Source organism: Saimiri boliviensis, chromosome 2 (genome assembly GCF_048565385.1).
Source record: "Saimiri boliviensis isolate mSaiBol1 chromosome 2, mSaiBol1.pri, whole genome shotgun sequence".
In the NCBI taxonomy this organism is placed as follows: Eukaryota; Metazoa; Chordata; class Mammalia; order Primates; family Cebidae; genus Saimiri; species Saimiri boliviensis.
The window spans coordinates 219,171,122-219,191,754 of NC_133450.1; the positions used below are offsets into that span (position 1 = coordinate 219,171,122).

At 55.1% G+C, this 20,633-nt stretch overlaps 1 protein-coding gene across 4 annotated transcripts in view; it reads left to right on the plus strand.

The window, feature by feature from the left end:
- MVB12B (multivesicular body subunit 12B) overlaps positions 1–10,704 on the plus strand; it is a 179,257-nt gene extending 168,553 nt beyond the window's left edge. For all 4 annotated transcript variants that reach the window (XM_074395353.1, XM_039475073.2, XM_039475072.2 and 1 more), the window contains one exon: positions 10,372–10,704. In XM_074395353.1, the coding sequence (XP_074251454.1) occupies positions 10,372–10,458 (87 nt within the window). In that variant the 3' untranslated portion in view covers positions 10,459–10,704. The remainder of the gene's footprint in view (positions 1–10,371) is intronic.
- Positions 10,705–20,633: the final 9,929 nt, after the last annotated feature.

A 20,633-nucleotide genomic window follows, 5' to 3' on the forward strand; every position in this document is an offset into this window, starting at 1 on the left:
AAAAAAAAAAAACAAAATCTGTGATCACTCTTCAAGTTGAACCCCTCTTCAAATGCTTATGAGCACCATGTCCTCAGGGGGCCTCTTCCGCTTGCTGTCTGCTCAGTTGCTTTTTATCAGCTTCTGCAGCTTTTGCATAGCTTTTTTAAGAGCTCATTATGTTTTAAAGAAAGTGACCTTTTCTCTCTAAGTTCAAATACACGTACTTTAATCAGTGTCTTTTCACCTTGTAACTGATGTGTTCTGCTATGCAAAAGTTTCAAAGTGTTCATGGGCAAATTTTGTCTTTGTTTAATTTTGGGCTTGGTGTCATAGTTAGAAGATTATAAAAACATTCACCCCTATTTTCCCTTATGTTAAATATTAAAATATTAAATACTTTTCAGCTACTTAACCCATCTGAAATTTATTAGAAGGTAAGAACTACAGACAGCTTTATTTTACCCTAAAACATTAGCCAGCTTTCTTAATAATGGCTATCTTTCTTTAATACTTAAATGCTACTTTTATCATATATTTTCATATGTAAGTGAACCAGTAGACATTTTTCTTGATTCCGTTCTGCTTTGTTATTCTGTTTTTATGTTATTACCACACTACTTTGAATCGTATAGTTTTGTAGTAAATTTTAATATGGGGCAGGATTAGTTCTCTCTTTTTTCCCAGAACTTTACTAATTTTACTCACAGGACTATTCTTCCAGTTAAACTATAGAATCTTGCAGGGGAAGGAAGTTCCAAAAAGTCCACTCTAGATTTTTATTGGAACGCATTGAGTACATGAATGAATCGAATAGTAATTGGTATCTTAGATCAAGCGTCTCTCCGCCCAAAAACAAAGGATGCCTCTTGCTGGCCCAGGTCTCGGTCATTTCTCTTTAGGTTGTTCCGAGGTGCTTTATGTCTGTGTAGAGCTTGTGAACAAGATCTTTTTTTTTTTTTTTTTTTCATTCTGTTTTCTGCCACTTGTGTATGAAGAAACCACTGACTTCTGTGTATTATTTCTGGGGCTAGCTCCCCCACTGGCTGCCTTTACTGTTTCTGCTGGCTTTCCAGCTGCGTTTCGGCGGTTCCCCCCCGCAGGCAGTTGCCTCGCCTGCAAATGCTGAGGCCTCCGTCCTGGCAAGCCTTGCCCCTCTTCCCTCCGTCCTGGCAAGCCTTGCCCCTCTTCCTGTGCGCCGTTGTCCGACACCTTTGCAGGGACTTGCAGGTCCCCAGGCCTCATTTCATCCATATTTTTCACGGAAGTTTGTAGTTTCAATATGGACCCATAATGCTGCGTTTTGACTTGCTATTTATAGATGTTGTCTCTTTTTTTTTTTTTTTTTTTTTTCATGTTAAAGTGTTAGCCATCTATTTCTATTTTCCTAAATGTTTTTATCAGAAATGGATGGTGACTTTTGACAAATGTGTTTTAATCATCCATTGAGATGATCATATTTTTCTCCCCAGGCATATTAATATGGCAGATTGTATTAATAGAGTTCCTAATTCTGAGAGTCTTGGAGGCCCCCATCCCCCACTTTGGGTCTTGTTGGCAGCCAGCGTCGTCTTAGCAGCCGCCAGCACCACACAGGTCGCTCCTGTGGTGGCCCAAGGCATCCATCATATGCGTAAGAGACCCAGGCCGAGCCTGCAGAAGTGAAGTGAAGTGAAGCAGGGTGCTGTTTGCTAGCCAGAACCACCTGCCCTGGTTACCGCTGTGAGTCGTACCTGCTCATGCAGAATTGAAATTGAGGTAGACACCTAGTCTTTTGCAAGTCCTTCAGAGAAGGATTTTCCTACCCTTTGGGGATTTCTGGGAACTTTCGTACCTTAAGTTTGGGGTAAAGTGGTACCTATAAAGAGGAACACGTGGAAGGCTGCCTGGTAGGTGTGTAAAAATAAACATGAAGACAGAGGGTGGGGAAGGCACCTTCCCAGAGAGCCCCATGCTCTCATCCACCCAGGAACCCATGCTGGCAATCAGTGTGGTTTTAAATCTGTCCTATAAATAATCCAGAAGAGGAGAAATACAGAGTCCTGCTTTTTAGGTGGTATTCGGGTGAATTCTAAAATGCTGTCTCGATGACCAGGGAGCTCCCAGGGCTGCTTACAGACACCAAAATAGCATTTGGGCCAGACGCAGTGGCTCACGCCTGTAATCCCAGCACTTTGCCAGACCAAGATGAGTGGATCCCTGGAGCCCACCCATCTCGAACCCACGAGTTCAAGACCAGCCTGGGCAACATGGCAAAACGCTATCTTTAAAAAAAAAATACAAAAATTAGCCAGGTGTGATGGTACATGCCTGTGGTTCCGGCTACTGGGGAGGCTGAGGTGTGAGGATCACTTGCGTGCAGGAGGTCAAGGCTGCAGGGAGCTGAGCTTGAGCCACTGCACTCCAGCCTGGATAATAGAGTGATCCTGTCTCAAAAAAATAATGATTAATTGATTGTAACAGAGTGAGATCCTATCTCAAAAAAATAATGATTGATTAATAGATGGATGGATGGATGGATGGATGGATGGATGGATTGATGGATGAAGGGAAAACGGGGAAAATTGAAAAAGGAAGAGAGAAATAGCATTTATTCAGTGGCCAGAGCATCTGACAGTGCACAGCCCCACCCAGAGCCCTGCCCAGAGCAGCACAGCTGGACACACAGGTGCCGCAGCAGGTGAGGGGTGGGGGAGATCGAGGCACGTCTTCATCTTTGTTCATCATGCAGCCGCTTAACATTTCCACCACAAAATGTGCTGCCTCCCTTTTTAAAAAAAAAAAAAAATACATAGTTTTCTCTTTCAGTTTTCTACTTTTAATCGTCACAGGTACAAGGAACATTCGCTTTCTTGCTTGCTCTGCCGCCATCATCCTACACCTGCGTACACCCAAGACAGGGTGGTGAGATGGCAGTGGACACTCTTCCCAGCTGGGCACTGTGGCGGGAATGCTGGCAACTATGGCAAACCAGAGCGCCCCGGCCTCTGGAAAGAAGGCCACCTCCACCCACCACCCCCTCTGAGGCTGAGGGTTTACTTGGCAAGAATGAGGGTCTAGAATTGTCATATCTCTATTTTTTTTTCCAATAACATCTAGATAAATATTGGCATCTCATGCAGTCTCTCCACTTTTCAATGTTTATGACTATTGCGAAACACCACACAGGCCAGCACTGTGTGAACCTGTAGCTCCCACACTCCATAGAGAAACAGACACAGATCACTAGACTTAGACTCCGTTTCATCACCCACAGGCATGGCGTGCTGCTATGGACAGGCCGTGGGCTTGGTACTTGATGTGCATGAGTTACTGTAGCACAGGATGGGCTGTCACACAGTCATGCCCAGAGGACCCAGGGCTGTGGCGGCACAGTGCTGCTGCCACAAGGACTAGAAACCAGGATGACCTTCTACCTGCCCGAGAACTCAGCCTCTAAACCAGCTGCTTTCTCTCCTTTACACTGAGCTCTGCCCAGAGCCCGATGTGTCGCTTCACTCACCAAACGCTTGTCTGTCCACTCACCCACCCACACATCCATCTACCCATCCACTCACCCACCTGCCCACCCACTCACCAGCCACCTACCTATCCACCCAGCCATCCATATCCACCCACCCCCTGATCCACATATTAGCCCATCCACTCACCCACCTGCCCACCCACCCAGCCACCTACTTATCTATCCATCCACCCACCCACTCACCCATCCACCCACCCACTCACCCATCCACCCCCACCCACCCACTGTCTACTTACTCCTGCATTCATTCTAGGCCATGATCTTTACCGGGCTCTGGAGCTGCAGCTGACACTCCGTAGCTGGCCTGAACGTGGGGAGGGTGTAGAGGGTGCTGTTGTGATCCCTTCTTCCCAGGGGAAGGGAGCATGCTTCCCAGAGCAAGTGGGCCTTAAGGACAGGTAGGACTTTGCCACTCAAGGGAGGAAGAGTGATCATGACTGAACTGGCTGGGAGAGGAGGGGGAGCCACACAGGGAAGAAGCTCTGCAGAGGCCGTTCAGACCTCACCACAGGATGCGGGGCTCGGGGCTCTGTCACGGTGGGAGCTGGGAGTCACTTGCCCTGCTCCTGGATGCAGGCCAGATCCTGGGTGGAAGGTGCTTGTGAGCTAGTGTTCCCTGACGGTGAGGGCACTCTCTTGGCCCTGAGGCCAGGGGACAGGCAGCCTAGGGTCAGAGACAGACCCTCAGCATCGTCATTGCCCAGGGGGAGACTCGGGCTTGGAGCAGGAGATGCGAGGGTCTGGGTGCAAATGAGGATGGACAGAATGCCTTGGATGCGGCTTAGCAGAGAGGAAGGGGCTGGAGTGGCCAACGGTCATGCATTTCCTCAGTGACCCGGGCTGGGTGCTGTGCTGGGCGGTGAGGACACAGCAGTGCTCAGACTCACAGGCTTCTGCTCCTGGAGCTCTTGGCTGTGGGGAGCAGGGGCTAAACCTCCCCTCCAGTCTCAGGCACTCACGAGGGAGCCGGTGAGGCCCTCACTCCACCCCTTGGTTTAGGGTGAGACCCCCCCCAGCTGGATCTGGGGCTCCCTGCTTCTGGGTGGCTGCTCTCACGTTAGAGCTCATGAACCATCTAGCGGGCTGCTAGGAGAACAGAAGTGGCTTCCAGAAGGGTCTGCAGGAGCCCTCGCCCACCCCTCTGTCCACGACCACAGTGTGGTCATTGAAGGCGTCTCCCAGCTGTGTCTGAACCCCACTGCCTTGATCAGGTGGGGCAGCCTCATGGGGCCTTGGCTCCCTCCCCGGTAGTGGAAAGGGGGTTCTGTCCTGCCAGACTACCCAGCTCCCCACTCCTGACCACAGGGTCACAGCCCTGAGCTCCGGGCCCAGCTGCACAGCCTCACTCTCAAAGAGAGCATTGAGCAAGGAATCTGCGTCATCTCCAGGGCATGAAGGAGGCATCCTGGCTTCCCCAGACCCCCGAGGCCCACCTGTGCTGAATGAGCTTCCTCTGGGTGAAGCACTTTCTCGCTCTCTCTGGAGCTGGGGCTTCCCGCCGTGTATGCAGCCTCTCCAATGTCTCTAGAACCATGGCTCAAGTAGGAAGCAGGGGCTCCCATGGAGAAAACAGGAAGGCTCGGGCCACAGAGTGTCAGGTGGCCCCAGGCTGGTACTGTCCCCTCCGTGGCCTCAGCCTGCCCCACAGCTGCTGGAATCTTCAGGGTTTCCAAACTGGACAGCTGCTCAGAGTCACCTGGGTCCTTGTCAGAATGCCCACACCCACTGAACTGCCTGGGAAGGGGCCCCGGAATCTGGCTTAGAAATCAGCAGGCGGCCCACCCTCACCCCTCGGAGGAGGCCTGCAGGAGGGGCCCTGGGACCCTGAGGGCCCCTCCCGGGAATGCAGTGCCTCAGGCCTCACCAAGTGACATGGGCACTGTGTTGGCTCCGGCTTCTCTCCTCCTGCAGCGTGTCAGAAGCCAGGCCTGCATTCCTCATCTTCAGGAAACAGATGAGCACATGGAACCCCCTGCGCGAGGAAACTGAGGCTTTAGGATTTTACAGACAGAGGAGAGCCAGGACTGTGGCCGAGGCCGTGGGAATGCCTGAGATGGGGGGAGTGACTGGAGTGCTGAGCAGGGGAGGGGCGGGGGTGGAGCAGCAGACAGGTGGGGCTGCATGCAGAACCTCCCCCACCTCTCCCGGCAGGTGCTAGGGCCAGGCCCCTCTGCCTGCCCAAGCCCACCCATCGGTGTCTGGCCACCCCTGCACCAGACTCTTCTCGTTGGCCCAGCCTTGGCCCCTTCAGTTCCCTTCCGCCTGTCCTCACCTGGCCTGGCCCGTTCCCTGCCCTCTGGACTACACCCTTCCAGGCCCTGCCACGATTCACCCATGAGCTCATCAGCTCACGTCTGTCTGTCTGGCCCCCATGCTGGAGTTGTGCCGCAGGAGAGCTGGGTGCCAACGCCTGCCCTCATGCCGGTTTCCCAGCCAGCACAGCACCGGCCCCCTGCACCTCTCCGGGTCCAGGCCTGGTCCAGCGCTGCCCGGCTGACTCTGGAAACTCAGGAAGTCAGGTCCTTTCTTGGGCTTCAGTTTCCTCCTTGGGTGCTGGGAACAGCTCCTTCCCTTTTCGTCTGGAGCCCTCTGGAGTGCTCATTATGAGACCTGGTGAGGGGAGGAGGGAGGAGCTGGAGGGGCAGCACACTTGCTTCCCTTCTGTGGCGAGGGGTGCAGTTAATACTGAAATCACCCAGTGTTTTCAAAAACCCCCAGCCGGTTAAGCCAGGACCACTCCCGACAACCCCGGGTGGGGCCCATGCATCACTGTGCTCAAAGCCTTGGATTCTGACGCGTAACCAGGGCTAATCCTTTCCACTCTCAAGCCCGTTCGCACAAATGCTTGTGAGGAGACCAGTAGGTTCTGTCGCCACCTCTTTGCCCCAAAGCTGGGCTGAAGTGACTTTGCCTCCCAGCTTCTGCTGGAAGCTGCGGTCGGCACCTCCTACCGCAGGACACTGGCCTCACTGTGAGAAAAGGCTTTTAGAAGCTGAGACTCTCGCGCCACGGCCTGAGACACCTGCTGCTGTCAGTGGCAGGGTCTCCGGGACCCCTGGCAGAGCCCCTGACAGTGACATCTCTTTCCCGAGAGAGGCCGCAGGCCGGGGCTGCCGAGCTGCTGCAGTGGCGGCCTGTGCCCACCAGAGGGTGCGGGCCTCGCGCTGCGCAGCTGGACCGGGCTGTGCGGACCAAATGCTTTTTAATTGAAATTTTTTTTAATTCAAAAAGGATTTGCTGTTTGTTCGCGAGTGCAGGTTTTCCTTATGCAGGAGACTAATGTCTTGAGTAAACAGATCCGGGTCCAAATCCACCTTCAAAGGTACTCGCTGTTTGCCCAAGGGAGTGAAAGGGCTTCCAGAAGCGGCCCCGTCTCCTGGGTAAACACGGCGGGAGGAGCGGGCAGGGACCGCGTCTGCGGGAAGGCGGCCGCAGCCAGAGGGGATTATGTCGTGGGACATATGTTGAAATTTCATTTGGGGAGTTAGGGAAAACAAGAGGGGGGAGGGTGGCGCTTTTCTCCAGCCAAGATAACCTAAAAAGGGAAAAAAATCCCGAGGGAGAGAGGGTGGGGGCGCAATCTGCGCGCCCTCGCGGTCACCGGCACGGTGCAAGCAGGAAGGAGCGCCTTCCCGTCCTCCCCCAACCCTCGGGCCCGGAGACGGGAGCTCAGCCCAGCCGGGAGGGCGCAGCCATGCCCTCTCCACGACCCTGGCCCTCTCCACGACCCTGACCCCACTCCTGGCCACAGAGACTGGCCTGATCAGCAAGTTGCTCACACAGACGTGGAAGTGTCCTGCTCCCCCGATCCCCGTCCAGAAAGCCCCCTCCAGGCCCGGGCCCTCTGGCTGTGGACACTTGGGCTGAGGCTGCAGCCACCTTTCACCTGGTCTCAGTGGCCAGCCAGCCCTCGGCACTCCCTGCCACCCCCAGGAGCCCGGCCCAGCACGTACAGCAAGGCCTACTGAAGGGGCAGAAGGGCACAGCTGGATGCCTCCCTCAGCGCCTCCACGGCCCTGCAGGAGCCGGGCTTTGGGCTTTCCCCTTCTGTCATCTGAGAGTCGCTTCGCCTCCGCAGGCATCTCCGTGGCATGGCCTTGGAGCGTCCAAAGCGGAGCTCTTGCATGCCATGTCCCACCCCTCCCCCAGTTCTTCCCCTTACCCCTCTGCCAGACCTTCCGCAGCCCCTCTCAGCACATCACGTGGTCTCTGGCCCTTCCCTCTCAGCCCATCCAGGTCCACGCCCATTCCCAGGTTCCAGTGATTGGGTCGTAGAATTGTCTCAACTGGTCCCCAGACCAGCAGCATGGGGCTACCTGGGAGCTACTTGAAATGCAGATTCTCAGGCCTGGTCCCAGACCTACCCAGCCAGAATCTGCATTTGACCAGGACCTCAGGGGATTAGTGTGCGGATTGGTGTGTGTTCTGGGTTGAAAAGCCTGCTGCATGTTCTCTCCCGAACTGGGGCTAATGCCCTAACCATGCGGTAGGCCCTCAGCCCCGCTGTCCCCACAGGCGTCTGCCCATGGTACTCTCCTCTGCATCTTGACACCTACTGCTGTAGGTGCTGTCAAATGTCCTTCCCCAGTGGGGATCTGCTTTCAAGATGTGACTGCCCCCTTCCCCCCGAAGCCCTCCTTGCTATTCCCTGTGGTCCCCACGCCCCGTGCTTGTGCCCTCGGAGGTGGCCTTTGTGCTGGGCTGTGTTAGCATGCGCACACCCCTCCTCTGCTACCCTGGGATCCGACGGCAGGGCGGATGTCAGTGGGGGCCGATGAAGCCAACCAGGAAATGAATTTGCCGTTCCCTGCCGTGCATGTGCCCAGGCGGCCACCAGGTGGCAGTGTCTTCCCAGCCTTTGTCACGGCCCCTCTCCTCGGCCCCCTGACTGCAACCTGTGCCTGGGTTCGCGAGCGAGCGGGAAAGTTGGGGCGGGGGGGCGGGGGTGCTGTGTCGTGGGTTATCGGGAGCAGCCAGATGTTCAGTGAGCACTTGCTCAGGGCCAGGGCGTGGCAGGCCCTGGTCGCTCATTCCATCTTCAGGGCAGGCCTGGATGTGAGCGCATCACCCCACCTGAGACATGAGCGCACTGAGGACAGGAGAGGAGAGGAGGCTGCCTGAGTCACCTGCAGCCTTGGGCCCTTCCCTCTCCACCCTGCCAGGCAGCAGATGCTGTGAACAGGCCTCCCTTTGGCTCGAGGGCCACACGTCTGCTCTGCCTACCGTGCACACGGGGACAGGGCCAGTCTCAGGTCCGAGACCTGGTTCTATCCATCTGTCCTGGGTCAGCCTGGGGACCGTGGAGCAGGGGCAGCCGCGGACACAGTGCTGTGCTCTGGCCGTGGACGTGATGCTAGTCTGTGGCCATGGACACAGTGCTGGGCTGTGGCTTGCTGGCTGCCACAGCCTCCCCACCAGTTTTCCACTTTAAGGGAAAAAAGGCCTCCCATGCCCCTTCACGGTTGGATGGCTTTTGGGCTCCGCTCTGCCCCTGAAGGCTCAGTCCTGCGGCCCTCCTCACTTATCATGGCCCTCGGGAGGGCTCCTTGATGTGGGCAGCTCACTCTGGGCAGCAGGGAGGGCTGGCCAGGCCTGGAAGGCCGGGTGCCTGGTGGGCAGGGTATGGGCGCGGTGCAGTGCTTGGCCTCCTGCTGGAGCGGTGTGACCCCCACTGTGTTCCTGGCGGCCTCCCTTCTTGGTCTGCCCTGCCACAGGTGTCCCCCAGGGGCTGCAGCTCGTGGTCCGCTCAGCTGCAAGGCTGCTCCACTTCCAGCTCTGCCGCGAGGCCCTTCTCATGGCAGTTCTAACTGCTCAAACCTTTTTAATATCGAAAATGCTGGACAACCACGGATCTAATCTAAGCTTCTGCTTCCTAAAATCCACGTGACCACGAGGCTGCCTTGGCGGAGGGTTCCAGGCCATTCCCCACACCCCACCCAGCCCCAGCACCTTATACCTGTGCCCAGCTGGGCAGCTGCCAGCCCTTCCCTGCAGCTGGGGCGCCCCTTGCCCTCTCTGCCCATGTGCCCTGCCTTATGTTTGGGCACCGAGACCTCACCTAGCCTCCAAGTGAACTACAGGTGCCCCTGGCCCCATCACAGGTACTTACCCCTTCTGTAAATTTCCATCAGACTTGGAACTTGTTTCGACGAGCCCGGGTGGTTAGGGAAGCTGCGGTCTCCAGCATGAGGGCTAACCCCTGCCCGGCTGAGCTCACAGACAGGGCAGCAGCAGCGCTGAGCCGGGAGGAAGGTCCTGCTGTGGCCTATGGGGGAGTCCTCAGCGAGGGTGAGGAAGGCATGGGGAGGGTGTGGACGGTGCCAGGGACAACTGTGGAGGCCCTCCTCCTGTCCCTGGGCACCACCTGGTATCGGTCCTTGCTTCAGCAGAGCCAGCATATCAGGGGTCGTCAGAGCCTGGTGGCTGAGGCCGGCCCCAGCCAGGTTTGGGGTTGAGCCAAGAATCTGCCCTCACCAGTGGGGGCATGAGGACTGTCCTGCTGGGCAGGAGGCCATGACACTCAGCACAGACCCTGTGGCACTGTGGCTTTGCACACTGCTGGCGCCAGGCCTGGCCTTGCAGGGAGCAGGCGGGGACTGTGGAGGGTACCAGTCATCCCCGCAGGAGCCTGTTACCCCCAAAGGCCGGTCTGCACACACATGCCACGTGCACAGTTCACAGGCACAGCTCAGGGGCCCATGAGGGCCAGCAGAGGGCAGGCTCCAGCTGACACCGGCCTGGCCAGCTGCACTATGTCAGGATGCCCTCGAGGTGGCCCAGGCCTCTGCCTGCCCTTGGTCTGAGGCCATGGAGGGGTACCCTGGTGCCCCGTGGACTGACTGTCTCTCTGTCCTTACCCACCCCTGCAGTACGAGTACAGCTTCCGCACGGAGCAGAGCGCAGCCGCCAGGCTCCCGCCCAGCCCTACCAGGTGTCAGCAGATCCCACAGTCCTGAGGCGCCAGCGGCCACCTGCGGGAGAAGACCACCGCCCAGACTACTGACGGGCCGGGGCTGCGGGCCGCCCCACTCGCCACCCTCGCCCCTCCCGCCGCCTTCGCCAGCCCACCCTCCCATGCTGCCCCAGCAGGGCTGGCCAGGAGACTGGGCAGCTGAGTGGGCATGTCCCATTCTCAGCTTGCCTGACCAACACCCCAGCCTCCCTGGGGACGTTGTTTATAACCACGACTAATCTGTGTGTGCTGTAGTGACCAGCGGCTCCTAACGTGTCTGTGTGATGACCACTTGTCCTACAAAAACCTCACTCACCGGAGTCACCCTGAGGGCCCCGGGCAGTTGTGCCGGCCGCCCTGTGATGCCCATCGGCTCCCTCCTCTCCCGCCTGTCACCTCCCAGGACAGACCCCACTGAGCCAGCTGTTGAGCCCCTTGGCCGGAAGACCCTGGGGGCTGGCAGCTTTGCCCAGGACTCTCCGGGGCTCGCTGATCCTCCCGGCCGGGCTGCCAGGAGCAGGTCGTCTGCAGGATCTCACAGCAGCCCTGACAAGGTGTGGGAGGAAGAAGCCAGGGGCCGGGAGTGGAGCCTGCCCTTCAGACATCTCATGGACATGTTGCCCATTCACCTGGAGGTCGGGGAGCAGCACCCCTGCCCCCGGCGGAGGGGTTGTCACTTTCTGGGGAGGAGGCCGGTTGACGGCCCTGCTTGGATCCACCACCAGGACGCGGTGCTCAGCCACAGCGCGCCTCCCCCAAGGGCTCATCTGTGCAACAACCACATTCCAGCCACAGCTCCAGGTGCCTCAGCCCCGTGCCCAGACCCAGGGACCACAGGGATGCCTCTGAGACGTGCATCCTGGAAGGATGCTGGCATGCGGGCACCCACCCCCTTCCGGAGCCAGGTGTCTTGACGGCATCTGCTAACAGGAACAGGTCATTCTGAAAGGTCCCTCCGACCCAGGTCACCAAATTTGGGCCAAAACTGGCATTTCTCCTGAGTGCCCACTGGTGCTGGTGTCCTCACAGGGCCGGTGCCAACTTCAACCCTAGGTGCATTTGCCCAAGCAGTGGTGGCTGTCGTCCCTGGGGGCCCGGACCCTCGCCCTGAAGGGCTGCCTCACTCTGCGGTGTCAGGCATAGGGCTGTGTCCTGATTCCTCAGAGTATGGGGACCTGACATCTTTGGGTCCCCAAGAGTTGGCTCTTAGACGTGGGGGCTTGGTGCTGTGGTTGGGGGCTGCAGTATCAGGGTCTGTAGAAGCCACTGCCTCAGCAAGGACAGCCTCTCCCATTGCAGGCCCTGGGTAGCCCACCGTGATGCCAGCTGAGGCCCAGAGGAACAGGAGGTAGCACCGGACAGCACAGCTGGCCAAGAGGCGGTGGGGCCGGAATACCTCATGCCCCTGCACCAGCCCCTCCGTCTCCAGGCCCCCGGCCCCTGTGTGGGCCCATCTTCCTCCTCTGCCACCCCCATCTTCACTCGGATACCTCTTGATTTCTGTGGATTAGGGAAGGAGCCACTTCTCAACCTCCTCAAGACCCGAGGATGCCCCTTCTGGGGGTGGCCTTCTCAGGCCTCCTGGGTGGCAAGCAGCAGGACACTGATGCTGAGTAGGGAGGGAGCTGCTGGGCCGGCCGCCACTGCCCCATTCACAGAAGCCGGTGTGGTTCTGGGGACCTGGAGAGCCCTTTGGCGCCCAGAGTACCTGTGTCTGCTGTGGCCTCGCGGGTGGTGGCCCGTGTGACAAAGCCCAACAGCAATGGTTACTCGTGGCAGGAGGACAGAGGGCAGAGCTCTGGCCACCCCTGCCCACTTCATTAGGGTTTGTGAGCTTTGTCCTTCAACCTCTTTTTCTGCCCTGGTTGTGAGATTGCCTCTAACAGGTAATGCCAGAGCCCTTCACTCCGCTCCCATGACTGGGAAGAGGCCTGTGGCAGCTCTGCTGGACCCTTGGAGGCTCAGAGGCAGTGGTGTGGGAGCCCCATCTGCAAGGATGCAGAATGAGCCTTGAGGGCGGCTGCAGGAGAGGAAGGGGCTCCCACAGCCCCACTGACGCCCCGCAGGCCCCTGTCGAGCTGGGGCCCCGGCAAGGTGCCCCCACATGCCCTCCTGCTGGATGGACAGGGCCACCCAGAAGAGCACAAACCACATGGATTCAGGCGAGCCGGAGCCATCTTCTCCATAGTATTACGGACTTTGCGTAAGAGTAAATGACTGTGAACATTGTAGTAAATGGCAGCTTAAGATAATTAAGCGGTGACCGTGTTAAGGACGAGTTGGTGTCTGTGGTAGGTTTTAGGCTGCTCCTAACCCTCTATTTCTTGCCTTCTGAGAGGCGATTGAGGACAAGCGTATGCGCGTGTGTGTGTGTGTGTGTGTGTGTGTGTGTGTGTGTGTGTGTGTAATCTCAACTGAGTGGGGCTTATTCAAGAGAATGAGGCGTGGAGCTCTGGCTCAAACAGGAATGACGAGTTTTTGTCTTTTGGGAGAGTGCTTTTCTCCACAAGCCCTCTGGCCACTGTAGGAAGCAAGAACAAGCGTTCCCTTGGAAATGTGAAGGGTCCTGGCCTCGTCCCTCAGGCCCCTCCCACAGCACTTCCCACTACTCTGCTGTCCCTGCTGGCAGCCTCTGTCCCTCCAGAACAGCCAACCAGAGCACACTGTCCCCACCACCTCCCCTTTCTCTCTGGAAAGTTGAAGTATCTTTCCAAAGGCCTTAGAAATGGCACAAAGGTGACAAGGAGTGGCTGCTTTGCTGCAGGCTCCCTTGCAAATTTATAACGAAGGCCTTTCTTCCCACCCAAGTCCAAAAACAGATGCCAGCCACGCCCTCCACCACTTGGAGAGATGAGACCCAGTGGGGTAACGGAGAGGAATGCAGGTTAGACCCTTGCTGGCCCTCCGGCCCCTGTTATCTGGTGGCCACCCTCATCTTGCAGGGAGGACGCTGCGCTGGCTAGCATCCGCTCTGCCATTCAGCAGGTGGGTGGGAGGACACGAGGGACTCACCTGCGTGAGCGTCGCTCCTGGCCAGGCTCTCCAAGCACATTTCTCCTTTCATTCCCCCTAAAAACAGAGTGACCTTGAAGTAGATGTTCTTTGCTCCTTGTTAGAGTTGAAGAGGCCGAGGCTCGACCGTGGGACCAGGCCGCTAAGACGCAAGTGTAGGCCCCCGGCCCCCCGCCAGCTGTACCGTCCCAAGCCCAGGCCAGGGCTGCCCTTTCTGACTCCAGCCCTGTCGCGGACTTCCTGGCCACCACTGGGCCCTGCTGGTCACCAGGCCACTGTGCAGTGGGCGCTGAGCACCGTCAGGAGTGGCCCACCCGGACCCCTCCACCCAGACCAGGGTCCTCCAGAGCCTGCAGGCATCTGTGGGGACTCCCAGCCTGCAGCTTCCGGGAGAACTGGGTGGGCCCGAGGATGAAGGCGAAGGGGGGCCTTGAGGAAGAAGCCCCAGACCTTGCAGCAGCCGAGCTCATGAACTCGGTTCATGGCCTGCCTTGCCCCCAGAGGCCACGCCAGGCACTCACCCCTGAGCCCACAGCCCCTGCTTGGGCTGCCTGGTGCCCTCAGGGCAGCCTGGCCTCCTCCAGCCACTCTGAGCACATGTCTGGGGGTCACCACCAGAGACGGGCTTTGTTCCCTCAGCCCAGGCCGTGGAGCTGCAGTGTGACTGTGTCGGGCGTGGACAAGGCCTTAGGGATGGCGTCCCGCTCCGTATTTATTCAAGGTGACTCCTGTACTTGGCAAGGGAAGTCCACTGTGTGATTGTCTGTATTCTTAATATAATTTGTTAAATAAACATTTGTTCTAACCTCTTTCCCCAGTTTGCTGTCGTGGTGTCTGAAGCCAGCAGAGGTCAGTGTCCCTCAGGGCAAGCCCCCAGCGCTCTCCCCCAGCATGGCACTTGTCACCGCCTGGGCTGTCAGCCTTCTAGAAAGGGCTGGTGGGCTTCTTTGCCCCTTTTGAGATGACCTGCTTACAAGTCAGTGGGGTTCTGAGGGATGCAGGAAACCTCGCCATTCTCTGGTGGCAGCCCTTGGGTGCTCCTGGAAGGAGAAAGCCCAGTTGCTGGGAAGGCAGGCATGGTTCCCGCGAGGTGGCCCCAGCAGGAAAGGCCGGGGGCGCTTGGTGCCTTTTCACCTCCTGCGCCCTTGTCTGGGGGCGCACAGCCGGCCGGAGTCTGGGTGGTTTCAGTCCTGTCCCGACTGCTCGCCTGCTTGTGAGGGACCTCTCCAGACACCAGCTAAGGAGGCTACGGGGCCAGGGACAGGGGCAGGGCTCCTTCTGAGGAGCCTGCAGTTCAGGGTCCACCATCAAAGCTCTTTGCCTCTTAGCACAATCTGTGCTTCTGGGCCAGACACCAGTATGCCTGCAGCCTGTTCACACCAGACTTGGGCAGAAAGGAGCTTGAGCACAGCCACCTTAGCCAGCGCTTACCCCGGTCACCAGCCATGTCTCCTTCACATCCCAGACCCCCACCCTCTGGGATGTCTCAGGTGTTTACAGTAGGAGAGGAAAAGCGACCCAGAGGACTCCACAGGAAACCCATGGCATGGCACAGCACGGCACAGCTGATGCTGGATTCCAGTTCGGGCTCTGCCACCTCCTGACCACGTGGCTTTCGATGGGTCTCCCGCACCATGTGTCTGTCTAAGGAGACACAGTTCCCCTCCCTCCATGGCTTGCCCTGGGAAGATGGAAAGAGGACACAGCAGGGCATTTCGCATGCAGCAGAGACTGCGTGGCATGCCAGGTCTTTCTGGGGGGCCTGGGTTGTGTTACTGTCCACAGAACGTGCAGAGTCCCTCCTCTGTGCTGGGTCTGGAGACACCAAGGAAGTACAAGTGATGGCCTTTGGTGTCAAGGATGCAGCCTCCAGCACTGCTTGGAACAGACAGACCAATGCCCAGGGCCCCGGGGCTGCAAGGAGCTGAAATGTACACTGGCCTATGCCAAGGCAGTAGCGACCAGCCAAGGAGGAGGCTCATGGTGCCCAGAGCAGGTGCAGCGCAGCCTCAGCGGGCCAGCCTGGCAGCCCATTCCTCCTCTGCGTGTCCCACGGGTCTCACGCACCTGAGCTGACATCTCCCTGTGCCTCCAGCTGCTGGTTCCCAGCCTGTCCACCATCTTACCCCCAACACTCAGGGCTTTCTCTTCCCATCTGTGTCCCATACATGACGGTGCTTAGCTCTGTCGCTGGTCAGTCACTCCGAGCTCCAGCCACGCAGCTCCAGCGACCACCTAGAGGTCTCCATGTGGAGGTCCCACACTCACCTTGACCTCAGCACATGCCGAGCTGAATAAACCATCCTGTCTCAAGCCCTAAACGGCCCCTCCTCCAGCTCTCCCATCTCTGGGATAGCTCCACTATCTCCCCCTAGAGTCACCCGCGCCCCCACCTGGAGCCTGTTGGGACCGCTTCATTTGCTGCGGGACAGATCTGTTGTCTAGACCTATTTGCGGCGCCAGCCACTGTATTCCCTTGTTGCTGCTGTGGTGTTAGTTCCGGCCACAGGGCCTCTCACTTGGATCGCAGCATCTGCCCCAAGCCACGCCCGCCTCCCACATCGCCCTGTCGTTCATCCCCAACACAGTCCAGACCCAGCCAACAGGACTCCTCACTCACCCGGCTTCATAGCCCCTCATTACCCTAGGAATGAAGGCTGAGTCCCTGTGATTCTGAGCCCCTCCCTCCTGGGCCTGGCTCACCTCCCACTGATGGCCCTGCTGAATTACTTGCTGTTCCCCGGTGCTTCCTTACCTTTGCACATGATATTCCCTCTGCCTAGAATGCTTTTCCCCCAACTTTCTGCGTGGAAAACTCCTATTCATCCTTCAAGAACCTGTTCCCGTACCTCCTCTGTCATGTCCGTCCTGATGTCTTGGAAGCAAAGGTAATGAATGGTTCTCCCCTTAAGCTGCCTGTGCCTAGCACAGGGGACCACGTGTCACTGCATCACAGCCCCCTGAACCTCTCATTAGGTTATGTGCTCCTGGAAGAAGGGGTCCATGCTTCATTTGTTATGCCCTCCCCCTGCCAATTATATACCCAGAGCGCCCAGCACAGGCCTAGAAAAATGGTGGACATCAGCAAATACTCTCTGAATAAACTCCTTAGAGTGAATGAAGTAAACAGATGAACTGGACTCAATTGCCAAGGGGCCCTAGAAGGACAGACACCAGCAGTTCAGGGCCCATGATGCCCACGACAGGCCTCCCTGGACATGCCCTGATATTGGTCCCAGAGAGAGCAGACAAAGGTATGAAAGCTGAGCCTTGCCTGGCTCAGCTCTGAAGCTGCAGTACCCAACACAATGCCTGGCTGCAAGCTGGCATCAGTCCATGGTGGTGACGGTGGGACAGGAAGCGGAACTGCCACAGGCTGCTGTGTGTCTTTCTAGAACCCAGCTCTGGTGGGAGGGTAAGAGAAAAAGGAAGGAGGTGGTGGATCACAGGACCCAACACTAAAATGGCCAGGGGCTCAGGTGTCATGGGCTGGAGAACTTCAGAGATAAGTTGATTCCAAACTAGATACGGATAATGCACATAAGGAAATGGGAAGCCTGCCTTGCTTTATGAACATGGGCATCAGAAGCCTCAGCCACGTTTTTGTTTGTTTGTTCATTTGTTTGTTTTTTGAAGTGGAATTTAGCTCTTGTCACCCAGGCTGGAGGGCAATGGTGTGATCTCGGCTCCCTGCATGCAACCTCTGCCTCCCGGATTCAAGCAATTCCCTCCTCAGCCTCCTGAGTAGCTGGGATTACAGGCACCTGCCACCTCATCTGGCTAACTTTTGTATTTTTAGTAGAGACAGGGTTTTACCATGTTGGCCAGGCTGGTGTCAAACTCCTGACCTCCAGTGTTCCACCCTCCTCGGCCTCCCAAAGTGCTGGGATTACAGCATGAGCCACCACGCCAGCCAAGAAGCCTCAATAAAGTCTTGAGCAGAGTAAAAGAAGGTCAGGTGCCTCAGACAAGATGGCAGACGTCAGTTTTCTGGCTATGCCCATTCATCTCTCCCACATTGCCCTAGGCTGGTCATTTTCATCCATTTGCAGGTTGGGGAGGGGTGTGAGCCAGAGCCCACCACGGGAGCAGAGGGCAGCACAGGAAGGCAGCTGGCTGACCCTGAGCCCCCTCCTCCCCTCACCCCACACCTTGGGTCAGATTGTTGCAGAGACACACATCTTGGAAACGGTGGTGCGGGGGCAAAGGTCTGGGAGGGTCCTGAGGGCTGGACTCCCAATGGGGAGGGCACACAGGCAGAGGTTGGCACAGGTGGGAACACCCAAGACACATCTATCCCCCGCCTCTTCATCCTTCTGTGGAGGGGACACAGGGTTCTCAACCTCAGCTGCACATTAGAACCTTCTGAAAGTGGTTTAGAATTCCTGTGCCCAGACCCACACCCAGATGGATCAAACAAGAATCTCTGCAGGAGGGAGCAAGGAGTCAGTAGTGTTCAAGCTTCCCAGGTGCTATTAATGTGCAGCTGAGATTAAGTACTCAATTCTGAGCCTTCACTACTTCCCCAATTATGTGTTACCAGCCAATAGAGCTGAGTCCCAGGGAACTATGGACTCCCAGGGGCAGGGGGTGGGGCGGAAAACAGACACCGGGAGAGCTCATCCACCAAGAGAAGACAGCAACTAAGCAACCCACACCAGCAGAAGCCGAAGTCACAGACCAGAGGACGAGTTAAATATCAACAAAAGGCAACCTCCAAGACACGTGGGAGGACCCTGGGAACACTGGGCAAGGAGAAGTTGTTTGGAATAAGAGCCTGTCAGTTTTGAAATACTGACAGAGAGAGAGAGAGAGAGAGAGAGAGAGAAACAGAGAGAGAGAGAGAGAAACAGAGAGAAAGAGAGAAAACAAAGAGATAAGCCAGTAATTGCACTTGAAGATTTTAACACCTCTCTCAGAAACTGTACTCAAACCAATAAAATACAAGCAAAGATATAAAACATTTGAATAACCTGATTAATAAGTCCAGAACGTTCAAGCCAGCACAGATTCCATATCCTTTCAGAATCAACTATGTACTAAGCCGCTAAAGAAACCTCAATTCCAAAGAGCCAATATCGTATCTAAAACCATCTCTGATCATACAATGAAAAAATGAGAATGTAAAGCAAAATGATAGCTTTTAAAAACCACACGATTGGAAAATGCAAAACCTACAACGGAATAAGAGGAAGCCATAAGGGGAATTATTCACATCTTAGAGGAAAATAATAACAAAATCGCTACATCACAGAATTTGTACGAGGACTATTCTGTAATAGCATGGTGGCTCACACCTGTAATCCCCATACTCTGGGAAGCTAAGGCAGGAGGATCACTTGAGGCCAGGAGTTTGAGACCAGCCTGGGCAACGTAGTGAGACCCTGTCTCTACAAGAAATTTTTTTTTTTTAAAACAGTAGCCGGTCATGGTGGTGTGTTCCTGTAGTCCCAGCAACTTGGAAGGCTGAGGCAGGAGAACAGCTGAGCCCAGGAGTTTTAGGTTACAGTGAGCTGATCGCCCAACTGCACTCTACTCTCCTCGGTGACAGAAACCCCATCTCTAAAAAGTAAAAATAAAAAAATTGTGGGACACGATTGAAGCAGTAGACAATGAAATTTACAGTTTAAATTTATACAAAAGCAAGAAAGATTGGAAATAAACAAGCTAAGCATTTAACTGAAGACAGGCAAAAAGCAACAAGTCAATGCAAAGAAATAGGAAATAATGGTAGTGAAGAGCTGATGGAATCAAGCAAACAGAAATTATGAACAAAGTCAAAATGTTGTTCTTTGAAATGACAGAAACAAACTTCAGACAAGAAGAACGAAGAGGCAAATAAGAATTAAAAGATGACTGCTGATGTAACAGTTATAATAACCATGTATTATCAAATATCTAGAAATAGATAAATAGTCAAAATTGGTATAAGAGAACTAAACAACTATTAAACAATTGAAATAAAATTAAAGACCCCTTTCTCAAAATATCCCCAGGACCCAATCGTCATATGGGTGAGTTTACGCAGACTCCCAAGAAATGACGGCCCTTTTCTGACACAACTCATCCTAGAAAATAGGAAAGGGGTAAGGCAGCCCACCTCACCTTAAAAGATAAGTGGATTCCAAACCAGATAACGACAATACACACACATGAAAATTAGACACTGGCTTTGCTTTATGAACATGGATATAAAAATTCTCAATTAAATATTATCTGTCTGAATTCAGCAGTATATTCAATATTCATTCATTAAGACTGAGTAGGGATTATCCCAGGAATGCAAGAATGGCTTGACAGCGGAAAGTTCATTGGTGTAATTCACCTCATTAATGGACTAAAGGGAAAAAATGCCACAATCAATTGATGCAGAAAATGCACTTGATAACTATCTTACCAGGAATTCTCTTCAAGATAGAGACAAGTATGCCCACTACCACCATTTCCTCAGTGTACATTGGCAGTCCAAGCCAATGCCGTAAGACATGAAAAATAAATGAAGTATAAGGGTTGAAAAGGAGAGACAGAGCCATCATTCTCAGCAAGCTATGTAATTATTTACACAGGAAACGTAACAGAATCGACAAACTATGAGAACAAATGGGTGAGTTAGGCAAAGTTGCCAGATATAAAAGCAGCTCCCATGGCTGGATGCAGTGGCTCATGCCTATAATCCCCGCACTTTGGGAGGCCAAGCAAGATGGATCACTTGAGGTTAGGAGTTCGAGATCAGCCTGGCCAACGTGGTGAAACCCTGTCTCTACTTAAAAATACAAAAATTAGCCAGGCATGGTGACCAGCACCTGTAATCCCAACTACCCGGGAGGCTGAGGCAGGAAAATTGCTTGAACCCCAGAGGCAGAGGTTGCAGTGAACCAAGATGATGCCATTGCACTCCAGCCTGGGCAACAGAAGCAAGACTCCATCTCAAAAAAAATAAAAGCAACTCCCAGAAATAAGTAATATTTCTCTATGTGTCCAACAGCAACTAGGAAATAAAGCAAAAAATAAGAGAACCTTTCATATCATCATAAAGTATTTAGGAATTAGCCTAACAAAAATGGGAAGACTTGTATGAAGATTTTTTTAACTCTTGTAAGACACAAAGGATGTCTGAAGAAACACCAAGCTAGCCTATGTTTATGGCTGGAGCAGCTTAACATTCCA